Below are 20444 nucleotides of genomic sequence, written 5' to 3'. Positions count from 1 at the left end.
CCATAGATTATGGGGGTGCACTTCCCTTGGCTTGCCTCTCCCTCCACAGGCTTCTTTCCAATCCAAAGAAGCGGCTGGGTTACCCGTGAGAGGCATTAAGAGTGAAATTTCATCTGTTTTAATGAACTAAAAAAATCAAAATCATGAGTACTTATACTTACAAATTATCTGGGGACTGACATACAGTGGATCAATATACATTGGGACACTTAAGAACTGCTACCTTGGCCACCCTTGCCCAAATCAGTGGTCCCAAGCCACCCTGTCCACTATTTCCTATCTGCTAGGGAGACATCTGGAATTAAAGAATCCTTTGTTTTCAACAATTAGTTCTTGGGGTTCAAATTTTATGAGAAAGTTTTTTAAACCCACTCTCCTTGACAAGTGCTTTTAAATTCACCAAATTTTAACTTTCGCCTAGTCCTATACCCACGAATGCTATGGTGCTCTTACTACTAAAGACTTGGCATTTGTCCTGAATTCCGACTTCTGTGAACGTCTTCACAGTCACATCTCATTCCTGCTCTCCAGTCTCCAGGTGGACCTGAATAGACCTCTCTCTAGCTCCTCCCCAAATTCCCACTTCCAGTCTCTCCGCGCATGTCACATCCACACTTCAGCAGCTTCTCTCCATCCCTTCTACCCTTCCCTCGGCCTCTGGAGTTGCTTGGTTCCTTCTGGTCTTTTAATACTAACAGACTTTCTTTCACCTTGGACCTGGCAACCTCTTGGATAATGAAACCTCCTTTTCTATGGATCTTCCTGAATTGATGATGAACTTTTTTGAAAAAGCGTAATAAATGCACTGTCATTGTACCATCAGAAGTACCCTCCAACCACCTTAAAGAATAGAAATCTGTCTTCTGTCCTTACTATGCTCCTACTCTTCTGCATATTCAACAGTGACAAAACTAGTCCTCTAGTAGAATCCAACCATTTGGATCTCTTTCGAATCTGATCAGACTCATGAGCCCTCTTCAAGTGGCAGCTTCTTCCTTTTCTCCTCCTGCCTATCTCACTACTGTCTACCTTTTATCAGGATCTACAATTTTTTACCCAACATTAAGTAACCACATTCTCAGTTACCTACTCCTCTAGTTGATAGTGCTACAGAAATGTGCAAGGCCTAAATATAGCAATGAGGGAAGGAGCCACTCTGACAAGGAATCTTACTATTAATCAATGTCTGTTAAACATCTAGCATTAAGGATCTTTCTAAGTAGAACAGGGAGCAAAACCCAAAGGACCCACAAACTTAAGTACACAACCTGCTTAAGTAGATTAACATAAATACACAAAATAATTGGAACAAACATAAGCCCACTTTTTACACTTACATTATACGGTTAAGAACGCCCCATAGGAAATGGTAGAGTAAGCAGAACTGAGGTTTTGCTGTTTACTTTCTTTTAGCAAAGCAAATACTATAAGATTCAGGAATAAAAGACACACTAATGAGAGAGACAATTTCATTAGCTTTTGTTTTTATAATGATACTTGCCCTCAAATGAGAGGGTTTTTGTGTTTGTTTGCTTACCATTTTCAACATCTAAAAGGGGAGTCTAAATGAATGTTTAGACATTGACTAGGTTCACAGCAATGATCTTTAAAAAAAAAAAAGACATTTCAGGGAGCAGAAGATTCATTTGAAACTTTAAATACCTCAAATGAGTTGGGGATTTTCACAGATTCCTCCACTGCCCATCACTATCAGCCCCTCTCTTGACACACAAATACACATGCACATACCCACAAACTCCCTTTTGTATCCATATTCTCAATTATTTCAGTTTAAACCATATAAATTTCTGGCAATGTTTATAAATATATTCTACCATTAAAATTTGACCTATCCTTTATTATTTTAGTTGCCTTAAAGTTTATGATTTTATAAATAAAAACAAAACCCTTGCTTCATTTTCTTTTGACATTGTGCAATCAATTCTGTCCACTTACAGAATTCACATGGGTAAAATGCACTTGCTTACATAAAAGTGTAGCTAATGACATAAAATATGCATGACACTATTCTAGACAACTAGAAAGAGACACAGACGACAAGACAAGCACTAAGTCCTGGAGGCAGAGGCACTGTAGTAAATAAAGGGAATAGGAAATATGCACAAAGAACCACACTGGCTGGTATCATGGCACACTTCAGGGGTTTAAAGGAAAGAGAACTTGCATTTAGTTAGGGGAAATTCATGAACAGTGTGACCTGCATGGGCCTTGAAGCTGGGGGAAATGCTAAAGAACATATTGGGGTGAATAACAGGGAGTGGGGCCCTGTATTATGGAGGAAATGTTGGATGTCAAATGTCTGTTCTTTGGCTCTCAGAAGGACAGACTAAAATAGCACAATATTACATTGAGAATAATGATGAAGACTAATGTAACAGGTGAAAAGAACTTTTGAGTTTAGTACAAAATCATTCGTTTTAAAGAAAAAGAACCTGATAGTACTGTCAGGGAGAACTGTAGTTGTATGTGCACCCTAACTGCGGGGGCAGCCAGCCAGGAGGAGGAGGCTTCCAGGGATGTTGTACTTACCCACTTTGTTCCATGAGCAGGAATCAGATCCCCCCAACTGTACGACTGCATCCACCTACAGGGATGAGTCCAGTTTACTTAATTCTCAGGGCATTTAACGTGCACCATGTAACTACAGCAGTAGGAAATAAAACTTCTTTACTCTCACTTAAGGGAAATAAGCCTTTGGTGAAGTACAAGTCAATAGAAACACACAGATTTCAGTTTGTACTTTATATGTCAAATTTTTCTTGCCCGCAGTGAATTTCACTGTCCTGGAAGATTTTTTTTTTTTCACTTGTACACTGCACATAAATACTTCTCTAAATGGTTAAAAAAAAAAAAAAAGGCTATCATTTCTAGCTGGTAAAAACAAAAACTCAGAATGTCTTCTTAGTTTGGTAATTTTTTTTCTCCAAGTTGTACTCGAGGCACACATACATGGAGGAAAAAAAAAATTTGATTTAAGGTTAATCAACAGAAAAGTTTTTAATTTGCAATTAAATGTGGTCCAGAGAATAGATGAGTGAAAAAGGACAAACATGCAACCTGGTGACTGTGTTGAGGAGACAGCACCGGGGCTGTTGGCACTGGAGTGGCGGGGAATCTGGACACGGCTGGTGAATTATCATTGAGGTATTTCAGTGACTGACCAGTGTGCTTCAGCTGTGACTCGGGTGAAATGAGCAACAGCTCTAGAGTCCCAGTCCTAGCAACAGCACAGGACAGAGATGGTCTTCCTCTAGAGTGTTCAAAGCTCCTGTCATACAGTGAACTACAGCACAGCACATAGAACCTACCAGAAGGGTACACGCAGCACCAACCTCTGACACCGCCTCCCTGTGTCTCCTCCTGTAACTGCTTCTCATGGGAACTCTTCGCTGCCACCACATGAAAACCAAGGAGGACAGGGATGTCTCCCTAGAAAATCAACTCCTGGCAGTTATGATCTGGACTCTTCCTTCTCTCTGTGGCTTTGGAGGCACAATTCCAAACTGTGGGGACCCTTAGGTATCACCTACCACTCCTCTTCGTACCCATGAGAATCCGGGTGACTTCCTAGTATCGCACCCACTGTTGGTTACCAGTCAGAACTGACCTCACCGTCATTTTTCCTCCGTATTACTAACTGAAGCAAATGTTTCATGTCTTTTTCCTGCTACATTTCAGGGAAACTACGATAGAAATTACAGTCAGAGAAGGCAAGTTATTTGTTAAGGAATAACCTCTAGAGATTTATTTTGTCAAGGGGCGTATAGCATTGAGCTATTCTCTTTTATGCACTGTTTTATAAAACTTCTCAAAGTCAGAGATCTCTTTCTTCTTATTGGCTCAGTTTGACTAATTTGGTGTTGTACCCTGTTCGCTTGAGAATTTACCTACTCATTATGTAATCTGTACCTTGAGTTTTCCCTGTAAGTACAGAAGAATGCATTTTATTATTATGTAAGCATTTACTTCATGCAGACCCATTTGGGCTTCAGAGATTCATACTCTGCACATATCTATGACAGCATTCTAGTGCACACGCCTCTGCTTTGGTCTCCATCCTGGGTCTTTCCCCAGTTTGATCTTTCCTCCTTTTAATTTAAACCTACTCTCCTCCAAATATTTTCAGTTTTTTCACAATTTGACTTCCAAAGAACCTGGGGGAGAAAGTGGCAGCTCACTGCTGAGAAGCCTGACTGCAGTTTCAAACTCCTGTAACCAAACCATTCTGAACTCTATTATTATTATTCTTTCTTGTTCTCCCTTGGATCTCTAGGCACTCAAAACCCTGTTGAACCATTTGTTCCTTTCATGAATGCTAAATACTTCTTTTTTTTTTTTTCCTGTGGAACTACTTGCCACAAGTTCCTTGAGAACCATGATAAATGGCAACACTTGGTTTATAATCCCCCCAGAAATAAGCTATCACACGGAGCCCGAGTTCCATTTAAATGACACCCCCTGCAACCTACAGGCACACTGACTTGTGCATTTGAAGTTCACAGAGTGCAAAGGAGCATCTTAGGTGGCACCTACAGCAGGATTTTAGTTAGTAAGATGCTTATTCTCTATCTCCTTTGCTTTGAACCTGCCCAGTTTCAGAGAAAACTCGTTTGAGATGAGTTATTTCATCATGTCCAAAGCTTTTAAAAATAGATATGCCTATTATTAGTGATCAATCAATTTTATGTATATAGAGGACTGAGTCAGAAAAAATGAATTCAGATAATTTATTTAACATCTTGTGTTTTAGTTTTCTTCTGTATGAGGTGAGGATAATAATACTTACTTTACATTAATAAAAAACTTGATGTTATACAAATAAGAAAGAGTCTAGAGAAAAGACAGGGGATCCATGAAAGTATACAAGAATACAAAGTATCATTATTTGGGCCCAGAGAAAATTCTACCCAATGCACTGTTTCCATAGTAAAAGTTTATCTACAGCACCCCTTGATTCTTTTTCCACAATTCATGTAATCACCAAAGTTATTGCTTTCTTGTCTCAATATATTAACTGGACGGCTGAATGCACACAGCCCACAACTGAATCAGCACAAAAATAAAACCTGGAGGAGGGAAAATAGAAAGGGACTCTTGAGCTTCCACCAAAGTCATTCTCATCCGTCAACCTGCCCACATAAATACTGGGAAATCAACTCATTTAAACAACTGGGAGGCAAACCTGAACTGTAATAGTGTTCTTGAGTGCAGGCCAATGAAATATTGGCCTGCACACAAACTCCCATTTGTCATATTCTCTACAAATGCACGTTAATTGTTTTCATATTTAAATGCCCAGAATCAACCATAACAAATGTGTTTGTCAGATTGTTGGAAGTTTTCTAAAAACAAAGCAGGACTACTATGACATACAGTAAATTATTGTTGGTTCCGTGTTCTTAGCAGAACCACACAAGGGCAAGGACTTAAAAGAAGAGAAATCATTCATGTCTAATTTAAATCTTAAGACAGAAAATGGAACTAGAGCTGAGTTAATGAAATATATATTTAATCCTACTTTGTAGTGGCCTGTGTGTTATAAGTTTTCTATGCCTGAAAATATAAAATTTGCTGACAAATATAATATTCAAAAATCCTACAGAATGATGTAATCTAAAAAATAGTAATGTTCCTCCTTGTATTCTTCTAACTCGAGAAGTGATTCCACTGCCTATCAACTCTACTGTCCCCAAACTTGGTCCATTTCATAAAAGCTGGGTCTTGTGGTTTCCTGTGATTATCAACATGTGCAATCATTTTCGAATGCTAATATTCAGCACTTGTTAATTTCATGGTCTAAAACCATAGACAATAAGGAAATCCAGAATTCTGTTCTGCCTTAGCACTGGTGTGGTGTGTGTGTGTGTGTGTGTGTGTGTGTGTGTGTGTGTATGTGTAAGAGCTGGGAATTAAAGTGGCAATCGTGTAACTACAAATGCTTTGATAGTGTGTGTGCATTCAGTAAAGTAACCAATGACTCTTCAGCTGAACTTTAAGGACCTTTTGGTTCCTGAGATTCTAAGGATATGAGGTTATAAAAGCTACAAGGGAGAGTCAAACTTTCTGCCTCCTGTTTTCTCAATGTCTTAATCACACATTGGATTACTGACTGTGGCTGGTAGAAAGTTACCAGTCTCTCCTGTAAGTACAGCCTCAGAGGCTGAACAAGAGAGGAAACTTAAAAGGTTAGAAAGAAGAAATAGGACTAATAAAAAAATAGTTACAACCCACAGGGGAATGCAGCTTTATCTCTGGCCTAAGCAAACCCTCCAACTTTTTCATGGTTCCCAAGCATCAGAATATATACTTGGATAATCTTGAGCAGGAACTCTGGTGCAGCTTTTAATCTTGAGTAGGAACTTTCAGTCAGCTTTGCCTTGCTGTGACCAAAACTCCTGATAAGACTAACTTAGAGGACGTTTTATGGCTTAGATATGGGATGTCCTCTAAAAGCTTCTGCATTAATGCAGACATGTTTGAAGCTAAAACAATTAGATTATGAGAGCTGCAACCTAATCAGTGGATTAATCCATTCGATGGGTTAATACTTTAAGTGAAGTAAATGGGTGGTAACTATAGGTAGGTGGAGCATGGCTGGAGAAAGTGGGTCTCTGGGGAAATGCCTTTGGGGACTGTGTCTTTAACACTTGGCTTCTCCCTCTTTCTCTCTGCTTCCAGTCTGCCCCAAGGTGAGCAGCTTTCCTGTACAATGCCCTTCTGCCATGAAGTGTCGGCACCACCTCAGTCCCAGAGCAATGGAGTTGCCAACCGTGGACTGAACTTCTGAAACTGTGAGCCAAAATATTCTTTTCCTCTTCTAAGTTGTTCCTTGTCAGAAACTTTTGTCAGAGCAATGAAAACTGACAAAGTTGGAGAACAGAACCAGGCTGAATGAAGAGTTTCCCCCTCATTGTCTTATATGGGCCCCAAATAAAACATGTCTGCATAATTTAGTTTTTGTTTATCTTGAGTCTTTACCATGCTAAGTAAGACCAAGGTGGATGACAGCACCAAGACACATTTTCTCAAAAAGAATATAAATTGTCTTCATGCGTCAATTTTCAGTCATTCTTAAGATTCAATGACAGAACAATTGTATTCAAGAAGTATTATTTCAGAAAATTGTTAAATTCACTGATTGTAGACCTGATATGTCAGGCTGAATTAATGGTCTGCTCAAAACATTCATGCTATGATCTCTGTAAGCTGTTACTAGGTTATGTAAGTGGCAAGAGTGTCTTTGAAGATATGAGTAAATTGAAAACTTTGAGGAGAAATCACCCTGGATTATCTAGGTAGTCATGATGTAGTCTCAAATTCCTTAAAATAGGGATGCTTCAGAGTTAATCAAAGAAAAAGTTTTGACAATGGAAAAGAGGTCAGAGAAAGAGAAAGGTAATGACATTGCCAGCCCTGAAGAAGAAGTGGTCAGGATCCATGAACATATATTTAAAACTATCGCCAGACATCAGAATCTTCTATATTGCAACAAGAATTCCCTCATTTTCCCCAAGTCTGCATGCACCCTTTCATCCAGATCTTCTTTACTTCTGTTTTGTTATTCCTGTCTTAACTGATTTCTCTAGTTTCACTCTTAAGTGTCTGGACTTTGGGAGTAGATGTCAATATTGTCCTGATCCTAAGAATAGACAAAGATCATATGAGAAGAAAATTACAAAACAGCTTCACTTAGGAATATGGATGCAAAAATCCTCAACCCAAATACTAGGGAGTCCAATCAAGCAACGTATTAAAAGAACATCATGACTAAGTGGAACCCATCTCAGGCAAGCATGCTTATTTAATATCTTAAATTCACTCACTATAATACATTGTATCAATAGAATAAAAAAAACACATCCTTATTTCAATAGGTGCAGAAAAAACATTTGAAAAAATTGAGCACTCTTTCATGATAAAAAACACTCAAGAAACTAAGCACAGAATGGAACTTCCTTAATCTTATAAAAAGACGACCAAGAAAATTCATGGAAAATATATACCTGATGCCAAAATACTGAATGATTTCCTTCAAAGATTATGACCAAGAAATTATGTCCACTCTCACTGCTTTTATTTGATATTGTACTAGATGGTTTAGCCTCAGCAATTTGGCAAAAGGCATCTGGATTTGAAAAGAATTATTCAAACTACCTCTGCAGAAACATGATCTTGAATAGAGAAAACTAAAAAAAAATCCATTGAAAAACCATTAATACCAATAAATTGGTTGTGAGATATGAGCTCAGTTAATATAAAAAACAATCATATTTATTTCCATCTACAAGTAACAATCTGAAAATGTAATTAAGAATACAATTCTACCCTAGGTAAGGTGATGCATGCCTGTAAATCCCAGTGGCTAGGGAGACTGAGTAGGAGGATCAAAAGTTCAAAGCAGCCTCAACTTAGTGAGGCCCTAAGTAACTTAGTGAGACCCTATCTCAAAATAAAAAATAAAAAGAGTTGGGGATGTGGCTCAGTGGGTAAGTGTTCTGTGTTCAATCCCCAGTACTAGAACAAAAAACAACAAAACACCACAGTTCTGTTCACCACAGCATCAAAAATAATATAATGCTTAAATTTTAATTTAATAAAAGAATTGCAAAGCTAATACTTTAAAAATATGAAAATAAATTTTAAAAGATCTAATTAAATAAAAAAACATTTTGGGTTCATGGCCTGGAAGATTTACCATTGTTAAGATGGCCAGCTACAGAAATCATGCAGTCTGTATCAAAATCTCAGCTGACCTTTTTTGCAAAAATCAATACACCAATCTTTGATCACTACCTAATTCTACATAAAAATTAAGTTAAAATGGACCTAGAACCTAAATCTAAGAGAAAAAATGAATTTTTAGGGAAAAAAATAGGAGCAAACCTTTATGATATAGAATTTGGCAAAGAATTCTTAAGTAGGACATCAAATGCCTAAGCAACAGCAACAACAAACAACAACAACAAAAACAGATGAATTAGGTCTCCTTGAAATTAAGAACATTTTTACTTCAATGAATACCATTAAATAAAAGAAATGAGAAACCACAGAGTGAGAAAAATATTTATAAATCATAGACTTGCATTCAGATCGTAAAAAGAACTTTTACAACTTGGTTAGAAAAGACAAATTACCTAATTACAAAATGGCCAAAGGATCTCCATGACAGAAACATGTGGTCAACAAATACAGAAAAAGATGCTCCACGTTGTTAGCCAGGGGGACGTGAATGAAACCACAAAGAGATACGCTTCACAACACACAAAATGGCTAGAATCAAAAATTCAGATACAAGTAACTGTTTGCAAAGACTTGGAGATGCTGGAACCCTTGAAAGCTGGTGATGGGAATATAAATTGGTGCAATCTCTTTAGAAAGCAGTCTGGAAGTTTTTCAGTAATTAAGTCTACATTTATAATATGACCCAGCAACTCCCCTCCTAGGGATGTACCTAAGAGAAATGAAAATCAGAAATTTCACGTAGAAATTGTCCATAATGTTTATAACAGAATCACTTATAATAGAATAAGGTAGAAATAATCCAAATGACCATTAATGTATAAATAAATAAAATGCAGCATGACCATATAGCAGAATATTACTCAGCCATAACTACCAAATGAAATGCTGATAAATTCTACATGGATGAACACTGAAAGCATTAAAATAAAATCCATATATGATTCCATTCATATGAAAGTCTAGAAGAGGAAAATCCACATGAACAGAAATTAGAGAAGAAGCTGCTTAGGGCTAAGGAAAGAAGGATAGAACAGGAGCACAGGACGGTGACAACTAAAATGTAGGTGGTTTCTTTTTTAAGTGATGAGCATGTTCTACATTTTATTACAGTAAAAGTGGTTAAAAGAAGACGACCTTGCCTTGTAGCTTAGAAATCATACAGTCCCTATCAAAATCTCAGCTGAGAGAATCAGGTCTTGCCTTCTAGAAGATTCTGTTGGTCTGATTCCTTCCACTTAGCTTGCTCACAGTCATCTACAACTCTGTGTTTTAGACAGAGTACAGCATACACACATCTCTGCAAGACCTTTTTGCAGTGCACAAATATGAAAATGAAAGATCAGATCTTTGTTCCCATCATTGCCTCTGACCTGTTTTATACGGTGTGAAGTTAGGTGGTATTTTGTAATACTGTAATACACTTTTTAAAAAAAATGAACACAGCAGCTTGTAATCTTAAAAATCATATTTAAAGGGTAAAAAAACCCCGATTCATATAAATCCAAAGTTAACATGTCAAATATTTTATGAGAAACATTGATTGATGAGAAAACTAATAAGTAAAACCTGGCCCAAAGGAGACTGCAAACTACAGACATGTCTATGGACCATCAGGATTTGTTGAAATCAATAGAAAACTGGCCAGTTCTATAATGTGAAAATCCATGTGTTTACACAGAACAAAACTTCATTTGACTTAATGTAAATCGGAATCATGATTAGTCAGTTAACATCAAAGTACAGAAATGTGCAAAATAATAAAAAATTAGAAAAGTCTAGGGCTGGGAATGTGGCTCAAGCGGTAACACGCTTGGCCTGGCATGCGTGGGGCACTGGGTTTGATCCTCAGCACAACATAAAAATAAAATAAAGATGTTGTGTCCACCGAAAACTGAAAAATAAATATTAAAAAATTCTCTCTCTCTTAAAAAAAAAAGTCTAAATGTCTCATAGAATCAGAAAACCTTTGAACCAATCCTATCAATCCACTGAAAGATATCCAGGATTTTTCTTTGCTTTTCCTTTTTTTTTTTTTTTTTTTTTTAATCTACTTTAAAGACTTTTTCAGGTGAGATACTGTCTCAAAAATGAAAATAAAAAGGTTTGGGGATGTAGCTCAGTGCACAGAGTGTCCTTGGGCTCAATGCCCAGTACTGCTCCCTGAAGCCACTGTACATCCAGTTTATGAGAAAATTTTAACATTTTAATTCAATTGCGAGTCAATCAATGATTATGGAAGATTTAGGAAACAAAAGACAATATCCTTGAAGCAGATAGGAAATACTGACGTCACAGTTTCAGAGTGTTTTTTTTATTTTTTAAAGCACTGGGCTGGAAAATCAATAATTAAAATAACAAACATATCTGAAAATATGAAACATCTCAGACATTAGTGGCACCAGCTTAGGAGAGGTCACAACCTACATGGGTACAACCACAACTGCTCTGTGACAATGGAATTAGCATCACTTTCTGAGTTTAATGGAGTGAGCAGTAAGAGTGTTTGTCCCCAAAATACATTATTAGAAAGTTTAATTTTACATATGCATAAAATGGTCCCTTATTAGGGTCCCTTAAATTACTTAAGATTTTTCATAGAGAACTCCTGCAGAAAACCCTGGTACTTATATATACTTAATACAATTTTATTCTTCAAAAAGATGAAAAATCTTTTAAGACTGTTTTCTCATATTCCTTTTCTTTCAAAATTCTTTCATTTGAATTAGGAGAGCAGTGTCCCTTTTAGTCAATACTAAGACATTATTTCCTTCTGTCATTTATTTCTGTATTTCTTTGAGGAAATACAAAAGAATGAACAATGAATACATAATTTTGATCTCAATTTGAGTGTTATAAACGAGAGGCCTGGGAAAATGGAAGTCAACTCCATTTAACGTGTTTCTTAATCAAAACAAGGAGACAAGTTCTATTCTGTCCCACAGGATTTTATTTTTCTTCTTACCACCCACTTTCTCTTCTTTCCAGAGTCTCTTCATTTCCTGTCCACAGTTACCACTTTCCTTATGTTTACTTCTCTGTATTTCAAGTTCATTTCCCTAATCATGGACAATTTACTAATAAGTGCCACGAATTGGTCTTTCCTCATTTGAAAAATGGGGACAATTCAAACTGTTATAAGACTATTGTAAGATTTAGTGTACTGCATAAAAATAAAATGTCAAACGCCATCTGAATGTTATTATTGCAATTGTTCATACCGGTCCCATCCTTTTAAAGACTTCAGGAATGTGTGGAGTTGACACCTCTCTATCTGTACCGTGTGCTGCCACCTCTGATGGACTGGGTGCATACACTGAGAGACGGTGCGTGACATTAGATTTTTATTACTTAGAGTAGCAACCTGGAAACCCCAGAAAACTCACCAAGGTCATCTAGGAAGGAAATCCAACTTTTCATCATTACTCATTAACATATATTCATAAATCAGAGAACGTAGCAGTTTTCCTAGCAGAGAGGAGATTTTTGCAAGACTAAGGTAGTTTGAGTAAATCCTTGAAGAGAATCTTTTAGAGACACGTGGAGGAGGATGGTGTGTGGTTGAATAAGGTCACAAGAGGGTGGAGAAACTGCCAGGGGGCAGAAGTGTGTTGGGTTCTGAAAGAAGGTAGCCAGGACACGGCCCTGGGCTCATACTTAGGGCTGATTGTGGCTTTACTGGAACCTCAAAAACAGAGCAAGTCTGAAATTGAGATTTCCCCGGTGTTTAAAATATGAATCTTTGGATATTTATATTAACAATTTCTACTTAGGTTTTTAGGAGTCAAAGTCTAATTAGAGTCAGTTCAGAATATAATTGTAGCTTCTGCCAAACTTGTCCGGGCTTTGCTGCTAGCTCTTCCTACTTAGCGGGTTTCCCTTCCCCACACTTGTCTTATCTACTGGACCCAGAACAACCAGGAGATGGTGAAGACATGCCCACAGCATGGGAGCCTCCCTTCTCCAAAATTCCCAATATCAGACTTAGACACCATGGATACGATATCACAAATGTCCTCTAACAACGATATGAAGCTCACAGGGGAACCAACTCATCAGTGGTCAAAAAATGAAGAAGGATCTGGAACAAACAGCAGCTGCACAGACAAAGAAAGATGCCTTTCTATTCAAATAAATGGGAATCAGGAATCAAGGTATTGGGCCTGTACAGAGTTGGGACTGATTCTCTATATAAATTCAGGGCCATATCCTTAACAGAAGGGTAGACCTGTGAATTAGACTGGTAAGACCGCTTGATAAAAGGCCATGTACTGGGTAGCTGATAACAACAGAAACTTCTTGCCCAAAGTCCTACAAGTTGAACATCCAAGAAACTGACAGCAGCTTTGGGGTCTGTGAAGGGTCCGTTCCTTGGTTTATAGATGGCACCTTCTTGCTGTGTCCTCACATGGTGAAAAGGGCAAGAAATCTTTTTCCTTTAGAATAATCCCATTCATGAGGGGCCAAATCAATTCCCAAAGGCTCCGACTCCTAACTCTATCACATTGTTAATTGTTTGAGTTTTTTGGTACTGGGAATTGAACTCAGGGTACTCGATCACTGAGCCACATCCCCAGCCCTATTTTATTTGGAGACAGGGTCTCACTGAGTTGCTCAGTGCCTTGCTATGGCTGAGGCTGACTTTGAACTCCCAAGCCACTGGGATCACAGGCATGCTCCATGTGCCTGGCTGCTAATTAGTTTTCAATGCACGAACTTGTAGGATGCAGACATTCAGAACAAACCAGCAAGGAACTTACTGGATTGCTAGAAAAGCTTCAGAATAAGGAAACTTAAACTTGTCTTTGCCTGAGCTTTGACAGGGATTTGGGGCAGGGGGAGAGAAGAAGAAAGAGAGACCTCAATTCCTTGTGGTTAAAATTTACACTAGAAGATTTTTCATGGAAACCTCATCCCTGGGCAGCTAAGTAGTCCAAGACTGCTACATCTCAGGGCATTAGTAGAAACAGCTTGAAATTTGAGCTAGAAAGATACCCCCAACTATGTTTCCAAGTATTTCCACAGATAAAACCCGAAATATGAAAAGACAACCAAATATATGAAACAGGACAAAAGAGTCCATCAAGAGTGAGAATAAAGAGCTGAAAAATGCAGAATTTGACTACAAAAGAGACCATGAAACTAGAATTATTAAACACCATATTGTATTTCACCAAAGATATGCTGTCATTTATTAGAACATGTATCAATTTAAAAAGTTCTAAGAAAATAGTGGCAATTATATTAAGATAATTTAAAACAACTTTTTACAATTCAGTAAACTACATAATCCAGCTCAACTTCTGATATTTAAGAACTCTGCTGGGGAGGTGGGAATCTGTGAAGGCCCATGTCATGCTGTGCACACTGCACACTGCCCCCTGCTCCTCTCTCCCCTTCCCTCCCTCTCGATGTCATGGGGAACACAGTGGCTGAAGTGCACTAGACATGACCAGGACACACAGGTGGAGGATGGAGGACATCCTAGAGAGCCTCTCTGTAACTGCCTACCCCTGCACTGCACTGTGAGGAAGCACACACTGGCTTTCTTAAAGCTGCTACTTCAGAGCCTTTTTGGGGGGGGGGCAGTGGGTACTGGGGATTGAACTCAGGGACACCTGACCACTGAGCCACATCCTCAATCCTATTTGTATTTCATTTAGGGAAAGGGTCTCACTGAGTTGCTTAGCGCCTTGCTTTTGCTGAGGCTGGCTTTGACATTCTTTTTGTTATCGAATACAGAAGAAAGAGAACTTGACTATGAAAAGAAATATGCTTGTCTGTAGAAAAGTCAAGTGAATCTATAGTCACATTTTTAGAAATGATAAAAGTGTTCAGCAACTAAATAAACGTAACTCCAATACAAATTATGATGGAATTACCGATTCTAAAATTTATGACGAAAAGTGAGAAGCCAGGAATAGCCATGAAAATTCTGAAGAAGAAGGCTGGAGACTCATTCACATTCCATACCTATTGTAAAGCCCAGGAACCAGGGCAGTGTGGCATCAGAGCAGTAATATGTAAACCAAGGGAAGACAGCAGAGGTCCAAGAAACACCCACACGTGTGAAAATCTTTGGAGAAAGGATGATAAATGATTCTAGGGAATTTACTATCAGGAAGACAAAAAAAAAATGGATCCCTATCTCATATCATGCACAGAAATGAATTTCAGGTGAAACAAATTCCTAAAACTAAACCTTAAAAACTAAATTGAAAGTGCCTTCACAACCATGGAGAAATAGAGATGGCTTCAGACATAAATGTTACCAACATTAAGTATAAAGACTTAAAAATTTCTCTGCATTTAACTCTTATAACCTTTCTTCTCATAAAAAACAAATAGAAATTTCTAGAAATCAATAGCCCAGGCAAAAGAAAGCAGCAATCCACATAAGTGGATTCATCATGGCTAAGGACTACATAAAACTGCTGACCCTCGCCAGCTGAGATCATAAGGAAAAACTAGTTAAAGTCCGACGGGCAGAAATGAGTCTGACAATACCAAGAAGTGGTAAGAATATGGGGCAGGGGAACCCTGGTGCTCTCGGGGATGAGTGTGTCCTGGCACACCCACTGGGCAGGGTAATGTGGTGCATCTAGTAGAGGTAACAGTGCAGCATCTAAGAGGCAGCTCTTTTATTCCCAAGTGTTTACATCCCAAAGAAACTCCTGCACAAGACGCAAGTCAATGAACCTCCATAGCGTACTACCACGGACTAAAACGCTGTAACTATAATCCGCTTTGATAACACTTGGAACATTTCTCTTCTGGGAGATGGACATGGGTAGCTTTCATACTTTTTTCTTTTAAGTCAGAATGTAATGTGAGATATTACAAATTGGTAACAAATCAGATCATTTTTGGAACTTCTGGCAGCAGATTTTGAAGTGTGTGGATGGGCAGAGACCAAGCGATGTGGCCACCTGAGGAGGACCCTTGACCTGTTTCCCCAGGGTGACTTGTTACCAATGACCCAAGGAGTGAGGTAGCTCCTGACTAAGCGCCTGCAGACTTTTCCCCCTCTCCAAGCCCAAGCCCACTCCATGGCTGTGACAGACAATCTAACATTGACCTCAGGGCTCTTTTCCCAGATGGAGGGGGCTGAGTGACTCAGGAGCCCTCTGAACAAAATGTATTCACTCTTCTTCAGGTCAATATGATATCATTCGCATTTATTTTTATTATCTTTCATGAATTAAAAGAACCCTAAAATAAGAATTTTCCCATAGATAACTGATGGAACAAACTATTTGCACTCTATTTCTCGCATACTCCTTGAAGTTGCTTTTAATATATTTTCATAAACATGTAGATAAAAAAAATAATTATTTCAAAAGTCAAAGCAATCTGTAACTACACGAATAAATAACAACATATTGCATTTAGACAGGATTAAAAATTACCCCGTAGAAAGGTTAAGAGTCCTACCCTCATCCTGCCCAAGGCCCCCCTTCCAGAGAAAGCTGGTTTACAGAATCGGGATGTTTGAAAGAGCACAGAGGAGCCCCCGCTCCTCTGCTGGCTCTTTCCTGTCACTGTAGGCCGAGGAAGCTGGGCGGCTGCCCTGCTCGCTCCTGTAGCACTAGCCCTGAAAGGTACCCTCACCATTCCACGCAGGAGGAAGTTCCCCGCTGTCAACGTGGGGTCCTTGGAAACAATGGGAATTTTTAAAAGTAAAACTGTTGTTTTAGGCTGGAATGCTTTCCAAAAAGCTTCTAATGGGAGCTCATGTCCGTTTCCTTGGAGGGCTTCAAAGCCTGTCACCCGTCTCTGAGCACAAGAGGAGACCTGCTGGAGCCGGCCTTTCAAATTCTGAGGAGCTCTCCAGACATGTTTTCCAACACATCTCTGGCCTTTCCTAATTGTTTCAGCAGTAACTGATAAAAAGATTTTTGTAAAGTCCTTTCTATCTTCCAAATATTTATTTCCTTGTAGAAATCTAAGAGTTTCCCATGCTTAAAAAGAATGACATGGTTCCATACTTTACACATACAACCTGAGAGATACTGGTTAATCAGGGGACGCCTGCTTTGTCTTTCAGTCAGATCTCTTTGATTAAATTACTGTTGTTCTCAATGACTAGAATGGACTTGTTTCACAATGCCTGGTGGTTTCCTTTGGAGTCAGGATTTTGTTCATAAGCATATCCCCCTCATTTTTTTTTTTTGTTCATTTAAAAAAGCTAATACAGTGGGTAATTGTTGGACAACATCTTAAAATTTAATAAGGGCAGCTATCATAGATTGTGATATCTCTAAGGTATAAAAAGAACATGCTATTTTAGTTGGAGCAAGTACTTCTAAAAAGCCAAGTAGGTTTCATGGGCATTAAACCATGAAGAAAGTTGGGCAAAAAGCCTTAGAGATGACACCAAAAGAATGATCCATAATGAAACTTGGACTTCATCACATTAACTTAACAAATTTAGTTAATTAAGCTTCAGAAATAAAAATATAGGCCAAGCACTCTTCGAAAATATTTGCAAGTTACACATCTGATAAAGGACTCAATTCTAAAATACACAAAGGATTTACAACTCAGTGCAAAGGACAGTAACTTAATTAATAGCTGATCAAAAGACCTGGATAGAACTTTCTCTAAGGAAAATATACAAAAGTCCCATAAGGACAAGAAAGGAAATTTGATGACATTAGTCATCAGGGAAATGCAAATCAAAACCCAGTAGGACACCACCTTCATAGCCACCAGGATGGTTATAATTAAACAAAGCGAAACTAAACAAAAAAAAAAAAGATAATAACAATTGTGGATGAGGATGTAAAGAAAATGGAAAACTTGTATATTGCTGGTCACAAGGAATATGGTGCAGACACTTTGCAAAATCATCAGGCAGCTCCTCTGTTAAACAGTGAGATACCTTATCACCCAGAGATTGTACTCCTGGACAGCAGAAAAGAAAACTCCCCTTTATGGAGGGGCTTTACTTACTGAGGTTCCACTTCAGGCCTGTGGTTGTCACATGATCGCACGGCTGTCCGACAGGAATGAGGCCACACCAACTTCCTTCCATCCCAGTGTCCACGTGCAACCTGTGCTTTCCCTGCAGGAGAGGAGGGACGGCCGTCAAGAAGGGAACAGAAAGGAAAGAAGCTTAATGAGCATTGCAGTTGCTGCCACAGGCACCCGAACCTCCCATGGTTCATCCTGCTTCATATTAACATATGCTGACCGACCCTAGAAACTTTCACCCGGATTAATCCTAACAACAATTTTTCCAAGAGAGCTTGTTACATACATGAGGACCCCTGATGGGAACTGGAGGCATCAACTCTGAAAAGGAAGAGGAAGGGGTCTTGCAGGCCAAGACCACTGGGGAGATGCCAGCGTTGTGTCAGATGTCTACTTAAGGTGACTGAGGTGGCAATGAATGGGTAGAAGACAGGGCAGTGTTAGGCCAGTGAGACCATCTGTGTGAAACCCTGATGGTGAACACTGACATAATTCATTGGTCAAGAGCCACAGAAGTACCATGCCGCAGAGTGAATGTTCATGTCAACTATGGCTTTGGGTAATACTGACATATCAGTCTGAGTCCATCCCTTGTAACAACTGAGCCATATTAAGGCAAGATAATGGGGGTGGGGAGGAAAACTGTGTCTCATCTGCTCAGTTTTCTTGTAAACCTAAAAACTGAAGTCTACTAATTTAAAAAAAATGTCTCACAATGACCACTTCTCACCCTTATACAGGACCAACAGCAATGGGACGGGGTCGGTACCTACACCAGATACAGTGCCACCCAAAAAGAACACGCAGCCACTTCTTGGCAGCTGGTACAACCTCTGGGGACAGTTTTATTTCATGCCAGGCGTGAGACCTTACTGTTTGCATGGAGGTCTCCTCTAAACTGATGTAGGCTGAAGAGTTCACCACGTAAACTTGAGTTTTGTTTCTGCTCACCATCCTCCACCCTAGCAGTACTTCTCTCCGAAGATACAAATATTGAATGCTTTACAAGTGATCCTCCCTCGATGCCAACCGGAGCATGCGTGAACCCATTCTCAGGAGTGACAAAGCCTCCTGACGCTAAAATGTCGTAAGGACAGGGGGGCTCCTGGAAATTCTGGTTTCCTCAGAATTACTTTGGTTTCTGCAGTGAAGGAATAGGTGCCGTGATGTTTGGGGGAAGGTGGATTCTGGTCCAGTTTCCTGATCAAAGGCTCTCGTCCTAGGGCCCCATGAGAGAGCACCATGTTACCAGAGCGGGTCCAGGTAACCCAAGCTTCCTGGGCAGTGGGTGGCCAAATCACAGGGTTCCCTAGCTCTGGAAGGAGGAATGGAGAAGTATGCATGGGCCCAGATCTCTGTGCCTCTGCTGGTGACACCATTTCTGACATTGAGACCTGCTGTCTTCCTTACCAGAGAGGGATTCCTATCTCCCTGGTTTGTCTCAGCTTTGGTGTATTACAGTTCACTCCTGTTTGTTAACTGATGATTTTCTTCCCCCTGTTTTTGGTCTGCTTAATAGTGTGGTCATGGTTAGCTGAAACACGGGTATGTCTGGTATGTTTGACAAAGGAAAGAAGAAATTATTTCTCATCTGGTGGATATTAATTCCCTAAGAGAAAACTCTTCAGCTTACATCATATAATGCAAAGGAAACAACACATATATATGTTAAGTTTTATTTTCCCAGGGAAAGGAATGGCTGTTATAAAATCGTTGATTTAAATGGTGCAGTAGTAAGCTTTCTTATGTAGCTTTGCTCTGTGTTCACTGCTTTCTATGTTATTTTAAGAATCAACGGACCTTAAAATTTTCAATCTGGGAAAAAACTAGTTTGTGGACTTGAGAATTCACAGATAGGTCTTAGCCTATAATCAATTAACATTTTTTTTTCTCTTGTTCCCAAGAGGTGCTTTGCCATCTGTGAATGGTCTTTATATTTATAAATAAGCAAATTTTCCTTTTGTGGTTAGCATCATGCTTTCCTCTTCTATCCTTATGTCTAGATGACATTTTTAAAAAGTGAATAACTGTATAAAGGAATTCTGTTTATTCCTTGAATTCTCAATTCCTAACAGGTCTAGCCTGTATGTGCCTTGACATAGGCAGGTGTACAGCTAACATTACAGAACTTCCTCAGAATTTATGCCATCACTGAAGACCAGAGGCACGTGAACTAATCATCGGCTTCCATCGACTCTCATGAATCATCGCACAGGTTCCTGTTCCATCCTCTGTTCTGAGCTAAGATAACTCTTTAAGTCAAAGGCAGGTCCAATGAGTAAAGAAGGAACAAAAATCAATCACAGCCACTTCGCTTTTCTAACTGATTATCTGAACATATCGAAAAACCTCCATAAGGTATGAAATTCTAATTTAGTAAAAGAAAACAAGACGTGTTCATATGGCACAGGGTCTGGAGATTGTGCTTATGATCATGCTCCTATGTTCCAATTCCAAGCTAGAGCAACAATACATACAAGTGGGTACCTACGAAGGCCTAAGAAATCGCTGTCATTTTGTTTGGTGTTACACCTCCTCTTTGCAAACGACTATGACATAACTGAGAAAAAAGATTAAAGCTCACCTACATTTTGCCTTTGAATAATCCCAAACATAGAGGCATATGAATTGCTTATATCTGAGTCTTTGAATCCAATAACTATGCTAACATTCATGCCAAGAGTTCTTAGCATGGATCTCACAAAATA

The 20444-nt window shown here is 39.0% G+C and overlaps 1 protein-coding gene across 3 annotated transcripts in view; it reads right to left on the bottom strand.

Annotated features, from left to right (window-relative positions):
- Positions 1–20444, bottom strand: part of Tpk1 (thiamin pyrophosphokinase 1) — a 340045-nt gene that overhangs the window by 78537 nt on the left and 241064 nt on the right. For all 3 annotated transcript variants that reach the window (XM_076859623.2, XM_076859627.2, XM_076859619.2), the window contains one exon: positions 17716–17827. In XM_076859623.2, coding sequence (XP_076715738.1) covers positions 17716–17827 — 112 coding nt within the window. The remainder of the gene's footprint in view (positions 1–17715; positions 17828–20444) is intronic.

This window comes from Callospermophilus lateralis, chromosome 1, assembly GCF_048772815.1.
Source record: "Callospermophilus lateralis isolate mCalLat2 chromosome 1, mCalLat2.hap1, whole genome shotgun sequence".
NCBI lineage: Eukaryota > Metazoa > Chordata > Mammalia > Rodentia > Sciuridae > Callospermophilus > Callospermophilus lateralis.
Note: the sequence above shows the minus strand (reverse complement) of the source record. Positions and strands in the feature narration are given on the sequence as shown.